The sequence below is a fragment of the Galleria mellonella genome, unplaced genomic scaffold, assembly GCF_026898425.1.
Source record: "Galleria mellonella isolate WM207_F2 unplaced genomic scaffold, CSIRO_AGI_GalMel_v1 utg80, whole genome shotgun sequence".
Lineage (NCBI taxonomy): Eukaryota > Metazoa > Arthropoda > Insecta > Lepidoptera > Pyralidae > Galleria > Galleria mellonella.
Genome location: NW_026442157.1, coordinates 838,053 through 852,421, shown reverse-complemented (window position 1 = coordinate 852,421; position 14,369 = coordinate 838,053). Strand labels below are relative to the sequence as shown.

At 33.7% G+C, this 14,369-nt stretch overlaps 1 protein-coding gene across 1 annotated transcript; it reads left to right on the top strand.

Annotated features, from left to right (window-relative positions):
• The first annotated feature begins 345 nt into the window (after positions 1-345).
• LOC113520515 (uncharacterized) lies at positions 346-13,290 on the top strand. The gene is made up of 6 exons (XM_026905862.3): positions 346-675; positions 2,964-3,195; positions 4,721-4,957; positions 6,031-6,372; positions 8,125-8,262; positions 9,886-13,290. The coding sequence occupies exons 1-6, from the start codon at positions 547-549 to the stop codon at positions 10,497-10,499; spliced, it is 1,692 nt and encodes a 563-aa protein (XP_026761663.2). The 5' UTR covers positions 346-546; the 3' UTR covers positions 10,500-13,290.
• Positions 13,291-14,369: the final 1,079 nt, after the last annotated feature.

Here is a 14,369-nt window from a genome sequence, read left to right as displayed (position 1 = left end):
AGGGGTAGAAGGGAAGTAATGTCAAAAATGTCAATAAGATTGTAAGTTTTAATACTTTGATGTCATTGAAATCACACATAACGTGGACTAAATTATCTTAATGGAAAAATAAAAAAATTGCAAGTATATATTTTATTTGATGTCTCTTGCTTACTATTATAAGATTTAAAATAGTATCTCATATAAATTATTACACATTCTAAATAATGCCTATATATAATAATAATAGTGTCATAAATGCCGCGCGTAGTATAGATAACTGTACTCTATGGTCACCACAAATGCTCTAAGTCTTAGTTTCTAGGGCCGTTCAATATATAAAAAAAATCTTGAAAATTAGAAAAGCAAAAAGTGGATAATCTGTGGTCAGCCATATTTTTTTATACGTTTTATTCACTCTACGAGATAATTTTATTGTATTTTGTGTTTGCTTTTCCGTTTTATTCAATGGAAAACATATGGCAAGAAATGTTTTCCTAGTATTTATCACCGACATGATATTATTTCTGTTTAGAATTACTTATTATAAGTTTAGAGCTTAAAATCATGTGGGGGTCAAGTTTATATTTTGCCCTTTTTCTATACAGTTGTTTGCATTTTGTCGCTGGAAACAAGCAAGACTTCTCACAATTATGCCAAGAAAATATACAGAGAACTCTTAGATGCAGTACCCAGGTATAGTAATTTCTTAATATCTGTAGAAATGGGTAATTTATTTTTATTTATAGACAGACTGGTAAGTGCGTCACACGTTTATTGATTTTTCTATATCTACCTAGATATATTTCTTAACATGTAATCAACCAGATTATGTAGCAAGAAATACATTTGAAGAATTGCAGATTTAGATGTTGATACAAAAGGCGTAAATTTGTAATTGGTATAAATTACTCTCCTTATAAAATGTAAAATAATAATTTATATTAATAATTTTTGTCACGTTGCAAAACTTACAATGCTATTTAAACTCTACTTTTAATCTGAAATTTGAGATAAAAAATGTTAACAGTTTTAAGATTAAAAACATTGTGTAGATTGTTAAAAAAATATGATAGATGATTCTAGCTAAAATTACAAGTATATATTAGACATTAAATTTTGTCTAACACATGATGGATTGGCAATATGGTGAATATTGTAGATAATTGAATTGTCAGTTTGAGATTTATAACATTGATTTGGCTTTTGCTATCATAATGTTGTAATTATTTTTAATGAATAAACAAAAACTTTTTTGTAGGTAGTCGATAGTAGAGTATAGGTACTCTACATACCACACAATAGTGATAAAAATTAAATTTACTATGGATTTTATTAAAAAAAAAAAATATTAATTTCATCAATAGGGCTGTTAGACTCAGTTACTAAAATCCCTTTTCCCTAGACAAAGAAGTAGCATATGACCTTCTCCATTCCATATAGTTAGTGTATCAAATTACATATAGATGTAACAAATTTACTATTTGTCTATTACTGAATATAGGCCTCCTATGTTCAGTGGTTATATAATCCTCCTATTCTCGGTGGATATATAATGACTGATATGATGCTGATGATGAAGGGCTAAGTAGTAAGGTATTAATAACCAGTTAATATTGTTTATTTATTAAGTACACTCCTGTATATATTCTTACATTTTGATGAATTGTAGATATTTCAATTAAAAATGGTGTAAAAAAAAGGAAGCAGAACATATTTTAAAAATCCAAAATTTTTGTCTAATGTAAACGATTGAGCTTTATTGTAATTCTTAATAGAGATATAATAATTATATTATTTGCATTTTAATTTTAATTGTCACAAAAATAAGAATGGAGGAATTTTAAAAATCATTCAATAGTTTTAGATGGGAGAGAAAGGGATTGTTAGTAATGGAGACTAAGAATTGCATTGCTAGCAATATTACCAAACCAGGTCGACCTCATCGCAGTTCCCCCTGGAAACTATCATGGTTAATTCCTAATGAATTCATCATGATAGGCTCACTGGCCTGTTTTCATTCTCATCAATCACCCTTCACCAGTGCTCCGCACCCAGTTACGCATCCTGTTAGCACAGGCGGGTTACCATTCCATTTTCACTCATAAAAAAAATAGTTTCAGATGGTATTGTATACAGACAACAAGCTTATATAGCTTTATAATTACAACTATAAATGCTATAAGTCTAACAAGAGTTATTTATGCTATGTGTGTTTGTGTCTTGTTAATTAAATAAAAATAATGAACGTTGATAAGAATTTATTTTACTAAACATGTTTACATATTGTTAATTTTATATACTAACAGGAAAATCAACTCCTTTGAAAACAATGTCTCAATGTTTAATGACTACATACATAAATAATAAAAATATTCCTGTATTTACATTTAATTAATTAATTTTGTATAATAATAAATTACCTGTGGTTCAGGTAAAGAATAAGCCTTCCCTCCCTGTGGGTGTCGTAAGAGGCGACTAAGGAAGGCCAAGGGATGGACAGCAATGCCCCTCTTATAGTGTCTCCAAAGTCTAACTGTGGTTGCCAGTTTGCCTTCCAAAGGTTGCAACTATTGGCAAAAGTCCCCCTGGAGGAGACTTATGTCAGCAGTGATAGTGAAAGACTGATATTATGAATAATAGATTATATTTTTATATGCAATGCCAGAAAAGCTGATGGAAAATGATTATTTGTCGCCTATAGACATGAAGAGCACCATGAACTTCACAAAATGTACTATAAAATGACTCCCATGGTACTCTCCATTCATGGCTATTCTAGAGGTCTATGGTACTATGCCTGTACATTTATTTATAATGTGAATCTGAGAAAGACTCTGTTTTCCGCGCTTAGCTTCTCATTTGGGCTGTTGTGTGTGTGAATTTTATTATTTATTTATAATTTGAAGATGTTTAAATTCTATGCCAGAACCATGGGCGATAGTTATGTATGAAATATATGAAAATATTGATTTTACATTCAGCTAACCGGACCAGATGGAGAAATGGCAGACTCTGACAAGTGCAAAGTGGAATATTATGCGTCTGACAGTGCGGAATGCAGAACCATGAATTTTGGACCGTTCAAATCGGACAAACCTTTTAACGCAGACATTGGCGGTGTGAGCCTCAGACCTTACGTTGTGGATGCCCACGGACAGAAGAACTTCAATTATACTGTGCTTAATATTACCTTTACCAATATTAAGTGGAAAAGTAAGTTTATATATACATCACTATCTGTATACCGCGGATCTGCCCGCGTGAATAAGTATATAAAGTATTTTAAGTGCTAAATTAGTATAAAACCTACCCACATGCCAAATTTCATTGAAATACCTATAGTAGTTTTTGCTTGAAAGAGTAATAAACATTCATCTGTCCATCTATCGTTATTAACTTTCGCAATTTATTGTATTAATATATGGCTTCCCCCATTAATGTCCTTAAATTCTGCAAGAAATGTTTAAATGTAAATGGCAGTATGTTTAAAGTTAAGGTCATAGCTGCATATAGAGCAGAGATTCATTCGCTGCGTTAAACTTTATTTGAATATTTATGTTACATATCAGTAATTCTTATTTAGGAAGATATTATGTGGATTAGAATAACTGTTGAGTTTCTTACGGCTTGTTTTCAGCAAATAATAACATTCTGAACCCTGCAGTAGGATCATAAAAAAATGACTATTTAAAAGTGGTTGTAAACAAGTCTTTTTTATTAAAAATTATTTGAATTTATTGATTATCTTAGTAAGATGGCAACAAAGACTTATCATTCATTATTTATATTGTCACACGACATTTCTTACTAGGGGTGGCTAATATAAAACAATATCTATATATTTTAGATGCAATATCAGTGTATAAATATTGTAACTAAAATATAACAACAAATAGTTAAGTGTCTGTTATCCTATATTTGTTATATATTCTTTATTGCACTTGCAAGTTACATATAAAATAATGTATTTATAAATGTTGTGAGCAAGGGTGGACTTATCTCTGACAGAGATCTCTTCCAGTCAACCCAGTACAGTAAGAAAGCATTTCGTTAGCGGGCAGCTGAAGTGCTACAACTATTAATACAGAAACAAATATACAGTTAAATTAAATATTAAAATATATAATAAAATATTACATAAATACATACAATACCTACCTACTAGGGGGAAACGGATTGTTAGCAATGGAGTTTGACAGCCCCATTGTTAGCAATATGCCCTATTAGGTCGACCTCCACGTGGTTCCCCCTGGAAACCATCGTGAACAATTGTTATTGAATTCGTCACGATGGGCTAACTGACCTGTTTCATCCTCACCTATCATCCTTCACTGGTGCCCCGCCGGTGTATACCGATAGCGCGGGTGGGGTTACCATTTCATTATCACCCATTAAAAAAAAAAAATACCTACCTACTTATATATGTTAAAATAAATTAATATACTACTTACATTAGAAATTTCGTTTAATGATTTTAAGATTTGACAGTTCAATTAGAAAAATACAAAAAAAAAAAATATTACTCAAGGGAAAGAAGTCTTTAATGTCGAAGTGAAGAACCCTGTTGAAATTATAGATATCTGACCGGTACGTGCTATATCGGAATGAATAATGACCTTTTTCCCGCCATAAATGCCCAAAAGATCCCAATATATAGATATTAAAGCGGTACCAATATTACCTATGTTTATTTCTTACATTGTGAAATGCTGACACAATATAAATTAATAACTTCCAGCCATGAAGTTTCGCTTCCACGATCCGAACCGTTCGAACAGCTACCACTGCCGGAACATCGTGATATCGAACGACGTGACCATCGACGACCGTTCAGTGCTCTATTACGACTGCTACTGGTCGTACACTGATGGGAGCTACAATGGAAGCAGTCACTTCCTCGACTTTGAAGCCTCAGACGACACAAGCACCAATAGGGGGCAGTATATCTTCAACATACCTAACATGCAGACGCTTAGTAAGTTCTCATTTCTTTTTTAATTAAAACGAATATTGTTTATATATTTTGTTTACTTATTCGACTTCATCCGGTAGTCTTCCCCAGGGGGCGTATAGCTCTTTCTAATGGTAATAGAATTTTTAAAATCGCTAGAGTAATTTTTGACAATTCAAACCAGGAAACAAAAAATAAAATGTTTCCTTTTTATAGTATTAGTATAAATAGGATACTGTAATCACCAGAGGGAGACTTTGTACAAAAGTCGATTGCTTGAGTACCTCTGTCCCATCCGTGTTTCAACCGTAAACCAGTTGTGTTTGCATGGCTGTGTTTCAGTTTGAAGGGTGGGATATGGCGTGAATTTACTGCGTGCAGAGGAATAATACCTGAGAGCCTCAGGAATGGCAACGCATGGGGGATATCATGTGCGAAACAGTATACTCTGTTATGTCCATGATACTGCTCATGCCTGTAGTCGACGGTTACCACTTTCCATCAGGTGGGCCGTCAGTATGTTTGCCATTCTAAGTTGGATAAAAAAAATACTAGCAAGGTTTAGTTGGACTATCTTGCAGTACCCTTTAAAAACTATCGTTAATAACCTGGTGAAAATGTCACAATGGGCCAACTTATCTCATTTCATCGTCATATGTCACCAACAACTTAGGTGGAGTTACAATTAAAATCTCATTGAAAAGTTCCATGGCAAAGCTCGGTATTTGGTACGCGGTTTATTAGTGTGTTTTGTGTGCGTTCTTTTTTTTATACAACTTAAAATGGCAAACAAGCTGACGGCTCACCTGAGAGAAAGCGGTAACCGTCGCCTATAGACATGAGCAGTACCATAGACATAACAGAGTATACTGTTTCGGCCATAATAACTCCCATGTGTTGCCATTCCTGAGGACTCCGGTGTTATTCCTTTGTACCCTGTAAATTCACTGCCATTCGCGTATATGCGTTCGTGTGCGTGTGCATGCGATCGAATGCGCGTGCATGCGATCGAATGCGCGTGCGTGCGTATACGTGTGTGCATGCGTGTGTGTGTTTTAATTTTATAATAAGAAATTAATAAATTTGAATTTTATCAGGCACAACAGTAACAGAGAACGAATGGAAACCGTTTCTCTACATAGAAATATTGTCGAGCGTCTTACGACTCCATATTATGCCACCGCCGCCGCAAGTCAACATCACCGGTTACAAAATAGAAGTTAGAAGGGGCTGCAATAAAGGAAGCCTAGATACATGCAACGAGCAAGTCATCAAAACAGTAAATTTTACATTGAAGGACAAAGATGAGGAGATGACATATGATTATTACTTCTTAAGGAGTCCAGGATCCCATTATTTTGTTGTCACCCCACTGCATGATGGGTGCAGCGGTTTTGAGAGCAGATGTCAAGCTATTACAAGCCCTAGGATTAGTATTAGTAAGTATTGATATTTTACTACATGTTTATTCACCGCTTACTTTACGAATATTCTAAATTCAAGCGGTCGTAGCTGGTCAAGTATTCGTCATGTAATTTGACATTTTTTGTGTCACATAGATAATATAAACCCAATTTAGGTGTTGCAATTGAGGGTAGGTATATAACATTTATACATTTATAAATATTTCAATTAGGTATTACATATTATTTAAATATAACATACTACAATTAAATTTCGAAGTTTACAATCATATGAAATTAATTCAAATTTAAATTATCTTCATTCAATTAGACTTTTAAATCGTTATTTTTTTTTTTAAATCTGCTGCAGGCTTCGAAATGTTGTTATCTGTTTAGAAGAGAATTTCAATGGTTACTCTTTGAAATCTCTATTAACATATATGTATATATTTATTTAATATTCATATTATTCTTATCTGTCCTTTTAAGTTGCATAAAAAAATATATAGCAAGGGTGGCCAACCGGTCGACAATTAGTCCACTGTATCGTGGTTAAAGCAAACATTTTGCAAATCTAGCACAAGATGCTCAGACACAATGCTCACACTAATATAAATAAGTAGTTGCTAAGAATAATTTACAGCTTTATGTTTTCAATATTTTTAATACTTTGAGTTACATTATCGTATCGAGTTTGTCTATTACACACAAAGAAATATACAAAAAATCAATTCTTTCCTCTTTATATTTTATTAATTCCATATAGAGCAGTCACTTTTTATAGACATTGCATATGTTGTACCCAATATAAATATGCATTTTTCTGTTCTTATGTTGTAAATAGCAGGATGCAGTAATAAAACATATATGTATTTGTGATATAAAATAAAAAGTTTAGTGAAAAGATACGAGACATGTCTTATAAAAATCTGACATAGAACAAACATAAAAATAATACATTGTTCTAAAAACCTCAACGTCAACGGCCAGTATTAAAACTTCAACATCTAATATTGTTAATCTGTAGTGGCGGAAGCGGAAGTTAATGTTGGAAAACTTCCCTTAATTATATCACGCATGAATCGAATCCAAGACTTAATATTTTTATCATTTATTATGATTTATTATTCCTTTGGGGAAATATTTAGTATTATTGGTAGAATAAATGGATTTTGTGAAATTGATGCATTAGATGAAAATTAATATTTGTTAATTATATTAATAAAATGTAAGTTATAGATGTACAAGTATCATCATAATATCAGCCGTAAACTGTCCACTGCTGGACATAGACCTGTCCCATAAATTATTTAAATAGAAAAACTGCAATTAGTAACCGCGCTTGGCAGATGAGTTGGCAACCGCAGTTTGACTTTGGTAATGTTTTAATAAGGACGCTACTGCCCATCCCTAGACCATGAAGCTCCCTTAGTAACACCTTACAATAGTCAATAGGTAACTCCCTAAGGAAGGGGTGGCCCATTTTATCCAAGTATATCAGAAAATATTATAATACGGCGAGAGATGGATAGCAAGGTGCCTCTTAAAACATCTCTAAAGCCTTATTCGTCACAGTCGTAGAATACTGACGGATCTGACAAAGATTACATATAAAGATCGGTCGGTATTCTACGACTATGACGAATTGCGGTTGCCAATCCGCCTGCCATGAGTGGCAACTACTGGCAAAACCCCCTCAAGGGGGAGGTTTATGTTCAGCAGTGGACAGTTAAAAGGCTGATATGATGATACCAGAAATATAATAATTTATGTAATTTCAAATTTCAGCCACGGACGAACAGAAAACGTTCAACATTTGCATAGCCAGCGTGACGGCCCTGGTAGTAGCGTCGCTGTTCGCGTACTATATAGTGCTGCGCTTCATAAGGAGATACTGGTGCAAAGATTACACGGGAATGTATAAAGGTACATATACTGTTATGTCACTTTATAATACTAGATGGACCCCACGGCTTCACACGCAAAAATTAGTATATAAAGCAGTTGTGTTTGCATGGTTGTGTTTCAGTTTGAAGGGTGGTATATGGCAGTGAATTTACAGGGTACAGAGGAATAACACCTCTCACCTCAGGGATGGCAACACACAAATGGCGAAACAGTATACTCTGTTATGTCTATGGTACTGCTCGTGTCTATAGTTGACGGTTACCACTTTCTATCAGGTGGGCCGTCAGCTTGTTTGTCATGCTAAGTTGCATAAAAAAATGTTCTAAGTTAGTATAAAATGTATCTATGTACCAAATTTTATTCAAATCTGGTTTATAATTTATGCATGAAAATGATCCATCTATCTGCACAAACTTTCCCATTTATAGTAGTAGTGGGTTATGGTTGTCAAATATTTTTTTTATGATGATACCAAGCTGATGATTTTTTTTTATGTGTGAAAATTGTATGGTAACCCCGCCTGCGCTAACGGGATACGCTGGCGGAGCACAAGTGAAGGGTGATAGATGAGAATGAAAATAGACCAGTTAACCCATCATGATGAATTCATCAGGAATTAACCATGATAGTTTCCAGGGGGAACCGCGAGGAGGTCGACCTGTTTGGGTATATTACTAGCAATGGGATTCTCAGTCTCCATTATTAACAATCCCTTCCCCACCCCCCAAGTTGATGGTTCACTTGACAAAAAGTTGTAATGTAAAAGTTGTAAACATGAGCAAGCACCATGAATGTCAGAATACACTGATGTCCATTAATGTACCTGACGTGAGTTGCCATACTCGAGGACTATAGTGTTATGCTTCTGAGCCTTGTAATTTCACTGCCAATTAAGAGTGAAAAACATTATAAATAAATAAACCTATTAAATGTTTTGTAATTTAATATATTATGTACTGTCCAACGCGATAAAGCGGTAAAGGCCTTGGCACTCTGTTCTCTCTGCCTTCATCGTAAAGTACTAATTGTGTGTTATTAATATATAGATAATATTTAATAACTATTTTTTATTTCTTTCTTATTTTTAAGAAACAGAAATGCTTTCTCTAGTAACTCCAGTATGGGGTTTTTCATAAACCAAAAAGGCTGTATTAACATTTTGCTGGCCGGTGACGAGTTACCTCATCTTTTCATATCCAAATGTTTTTGACCGGTTTCGAGTAAATTCGTCATTGCACTAGTACGCATTCTCCTACCACAACGGGCAACACCGTTTTGATTACAAAGCGTTCATGACCAGAAAATTAATTTTCTTTGTATTTAGGTTTTTTATCACAATTTTAGTTTAATTTCAAAAATTTCAACCATGACCACAAATTTCTAGCGTTGACTTCCACGAGACAGGCTTTGCCTAGTGTGGGGTCATAGTTATATTGTACTAGAGGCTAATTTTGTTTAAGGAAATAAGGTTATTATTATTAAAGTTATTATTAAATGACGGAATTCCCGGTCAGCAACGTGTTAAAGTTTCAACGCACAGTTGACACCCTTAATGTTGCAGGCGTCCATAGTCTACGGTGGCCGTTTGCCATCAGACGAGCTAAACAATATAAAAAACAATAATTATTTTTTTCCTTACAGCAAACGAAATCCCACCACCTACGAAAGTGCTCGTCATCTATCCACCAGGCAACCGTCTTCACGCCGAGTGCGTCGTCTCCTTCGTTTCGTACTTGCGTTCGGAACTTGGCTTCGATATTATGTACGACGGTGATATAATAAACATCTCCCATAGAGATCCATTCCTTTGGGCTAAAGAAGCCTTCGATCTAGCCTCCCATATTGTATACGTAGTGGGCCCAGCAGATGAATCAAATTTTTACAACAACATCTATGAGAAACAGATAATACCAGCCCACAAGAACGTTGATATCCTCCTATTAAATATGGTGAAAACCAACCGAGGAACGAGGAATCACAAGAGTCTCTCAAACATATACTTCGAACACTCAAACGGCCAGGTACCTATAGAGATGAAGCATTGCAAGTCTTTCTTCCTACTCAGAGATTGGAAGAAACTGATATCGTATCTGTCTAAGAATTTGATACCGGAGAAGCAAATATCGCGTACGGAGAAGGGTAGGTACTTCTTGGAAGACCTGTCCAGGGCCAAGAAACTGTTGAGCGGCAACCGAGAGGACGTTATAGTTAGATGCGAAAAGATGAATTCGTTCGAAAAGAAAATTCTCGTGTAAACACACAAACGGTATATGATTTTGGATATTAAATATTTACTAAACAGCGTAACTGACGATGCTGTTGTCGAAATTGTCGAAAATATCGCATCAGTTTTGGGGTTGTTACTTCAAATCATGTAACGTTACGCCGTGTAATATCTGTACTATTTCGTGTTAAACCTGACGACCTACCATGAAATGTTTTTCGAAATTTCGGAGCCGAACGGAACAGAAATTTGTTGTTAAAATTACATAATACATGCCGTTTGGAAATATTAAAAATGTTAAAATATTGTTCCTTTGGACTTTTATGATAGGATGTAAGAAGAACGAAATGTTAAACTCCATTTATTGGTCCGATTTTGCTATAAACAAAAGCACGAAATTGAGTCCGAAATTTCGGAATTTCATTTCATAGTAGACCCGCTGTTTCAAATAAGAGGAGGTTCTTTCGAATTCCTTTTTTTTTTGTGTCTATTACACAAAATGCCTGTTGTGATTTTAGATCTTGTTTTTTTATCAATAAGGTTTACTCTGGTGTGGGCCTGATACTACATTTTTTCAATAAACAATTTATTAAGTGATTACATCAAATAATTTACACAGTCATTGTGTTTGATGATGATCTTAGAAATTTACCTGTTAGATTTTATAATTATATATTTTATTTGACACGAACTCACAGAATGTTACGTGAGTGTTGATAACATATGTATAGAAAGGTAATAAATTAAGCTGTGATGGCAATGATGAATCGGCATGTAGCGCTGTATGTCATCGGACAATTGGATATCAGTTCACTTTGTATTATATTATTGATTAAGCAGAGGTAATATCGCCTCAAATCTTACGTTTACATTTTGAATATTTGATAGTCCGGTCGCTGAATATAAAATACTTTGTTAAGATTGTCTTTTTTTATTTCAGTCTTCAAAAACAATTTTGGATAAAATATGTAACAGATATAACATATTGCAAAGTAAAAAAAAAAATATTTTGCATAATATTGAGTAATGAATGGGCTTAAATTACAGAATTATTTCTGCAAGTGTATTTAAATTGTTTAAAATGTCAAGTCCAAAATAACGGGTGCACAGTAAGGATCTTGTTGTAATGGCTAAAAGGTTAACAAACTCCAGTGATGATGGTTACTGCAGTTGAGCAAGAAGAGCGGTAATTAATTTATACGAGAGTGACTGAGACAAATAATTATTGACGAAATTCTTTATGATTTGCAAATAGCAGATTTGAGTGATACAATATCTATGTATCGGTCCAATATCCATACAAATATATATATATATATATACCGAACTATGTGTTGGATATCAATGGTTTGCTATCGTGAGATATACTGAATTTTAAGGCTTCACTAAAAAGTAATTATAAATTGCTAGCGACCCGTCCTGACTTTGCACTGATTCAAATTGCACCCACAAACTTGTAAAAAAATTTAATTGACAATAATACTGGTAGAAATAGACAGACGAAGACAGCACCTTTGTTATGGTATTGAAATGAACACTCAAATATTGAAATATTAATAAATACACTGTGGTTTCTCAGTATCATACAAATACGCATCGTATCGGTTTCAAACGATACATAGATATTGTAACTATATAGTTATGTTATTTAAATTAAAGCGACCGGACATTATATGGCATGATAATATCTCCCTCTTTCCATTCTGCGCACTTTAGTAAAGACTGCGTTATGGACCATTGTATACACGTTATGTACAGTTGTTTGAGGTATCCGATCCTTGTTAGTTGTTGTGTCTTGACTAAAGTGTGTACTGATTTTGCTCAATCACATCTCTTGTATAGTGTCAGAGGTAGAAGCCAATCTATGCAATAGTCGTACATTATATACTTACTCGATAACAGTTAAGTTTCAGTATTTTGTACCTTAGGGTAAATATGAAATAAAGATCAAAATTAAATGTTAATATTATTATTGTGAACAATATATTTAGTTATAATTGTTGTTGGTGTCATTTAAAACCCAGTATGTGCTTAAAATCTTAGATATGTCTTGTAAGTTTTTCAAAAAAAATGTTATATTAATTTTTAATACTTTGCTAATATTGTCTTGTGTATTGAAGTTGGTAGAATTATTATTGTTGATCACTATTTTTATGAGCACATTCCTAACTTTGTTGCACTTTGGAACATTTCTATTTTGGCCTTCGACATTCCCTAACCGTATTTATAAATGGATGTGCCATGTACATTTTCTTATGAGATTGTATTATGTATAAGTTTTTTTTTTAAGTACTAATATAAATTTCTTGTTCTTCAATTAATTAGTAACATTATCCGATGCTCGTATGGTTGCATTTAACATCTATAATTCTATAAATTGATGAGCGATGGAAAAGTCTAAAAATTGTAAGCTGAGAAAGGAATGTAGTATTTAAACATTGGAGTCGAAATAAAAAGGAATAGGATATATAGAAATAAGGTAGGCACGTTAATATAGGTAATTAAAGCGAGGGTGAAGTAAAGATAGCTGATCCATCGTGACGAATTCACCAAGACGGTTCCCAAGGGTAGGGGATCAGGTACTGGTCCATTATATTTAGGTTTTGATATTAATTAAAGGCATCGATACGAGGTATCGGATCTAGAATATTGTTTCAGTCACACATCAATGTGTACCTACCTTTACAAAACTATTACATGTTTATAAACTGATCTCAATTTGAAAATAATGTTGAAATGTGTTCTATCATAATACAGGACTTTCAATTAATAAACTGTATACCCTATTATAATGTATTTTTGTAATAAACTCATAAATATAAGTAATTAAAGTTTTATTTAAACATTCGGGAAAATAAACCTCGTTATTTTGGTGATACACTATACTTATTGAAAATTGTTCAACAAATCCCGTTATGTTGGTGCAATAGTGTTAAATAAATAAATAAAGTAAATAAATAAATAAAATAAATAAATATCGTCGTTTGTGTCCCGGCATAGAATAGGCCGCCCCTACCTTTCCCGTGGGTGGTCGTAAAAGGCAACTAAGGGAGGGCGAGGGATGGGCAGCAGCGTCCCTCTTAAAACATCTCTAAAAGCCTAACTGCGGTTATCAGCCCGCCTGTCAAGCATGGCATACTGGCATAACTCCTTATGGGAAAGGTTTATGTCCAGCAGTGGAGAATTAACGGCTGAAATAATTATAAAAAAAAAAAATTTGTGATATCAATAATAATAATTTTGTTTGATTGTAACACTTTATTGTACAATAAAATTTTACTTCGAACAACTATAGTTGTCGGTTAGCAGCATTTAACTTAAAACTATGTTAATTAAGACTAAAAATATGCTCCAAAATTGTCTATCAGTGGCAGCTAAAGCAATAGGATACCCGTGACGACAAAGCTCAATGAGGAAACTTTAAGAGGGCCCGCCCCTTTCCTTTCATGGAAAGGAAAGGGGCGGGAAAGACTCTCTTAGAAAAATTCCAAAACCTAACTACGGTTGACAATTCGCCTGCCAAACGTGGCGACTACTTTTAAACCCCAGCTGATTCATAGAATATGGATATGAATGAGGAAAATGGAGATGTTTGAGGCCGCCAGGATCAGAGGCCCGGGCCGAGCCTCTCCTGCTCTGTTAGTCCGCCATGGACATAACAGTTATCAAAATATTATCCTCACTGCAATGCAGTCTGTATAACAAAATTTAGTTGTCTTTTTAACCGACTTCAAAAAAAGAAGATTCTCAATTAGGTTCTATTTTTTTGTTTGAACTATGTAATTTATTAACCAATGTGAAAAATTTCCTTTTTTATTTGAAAGGATATACCCACATTGAGTTTGGTTCTATAGAAATTTCATTTAAAAATTAGTGAACTATGATTTTTAAATCAAAACAA

Excerpts from the sequence above, each read along its gene's own strand:
- LOC113520515 (XM_026905862.3), top strand. The coding sequence starts at position 547 with ATGTGGGGGTCAAGTTTATATTTTGCCCTTTTTCTATACAGTTGTTTG. Across the intron at positions 6,373-8,124 it reads AAGCCCTAGGATTAGTATTA|CCACGGACGAACAGAAAACG; the intron begins GTAAGTATTGAT and ends TTCAAATTTCAG. Across the intron at positions 8,263-9,885 it reads TTACACGGGAATGTATAAAG|CAAACGAAATCCCACCACCT; the intron begins GTACATATACTG and ends TTTTCCTTACAG.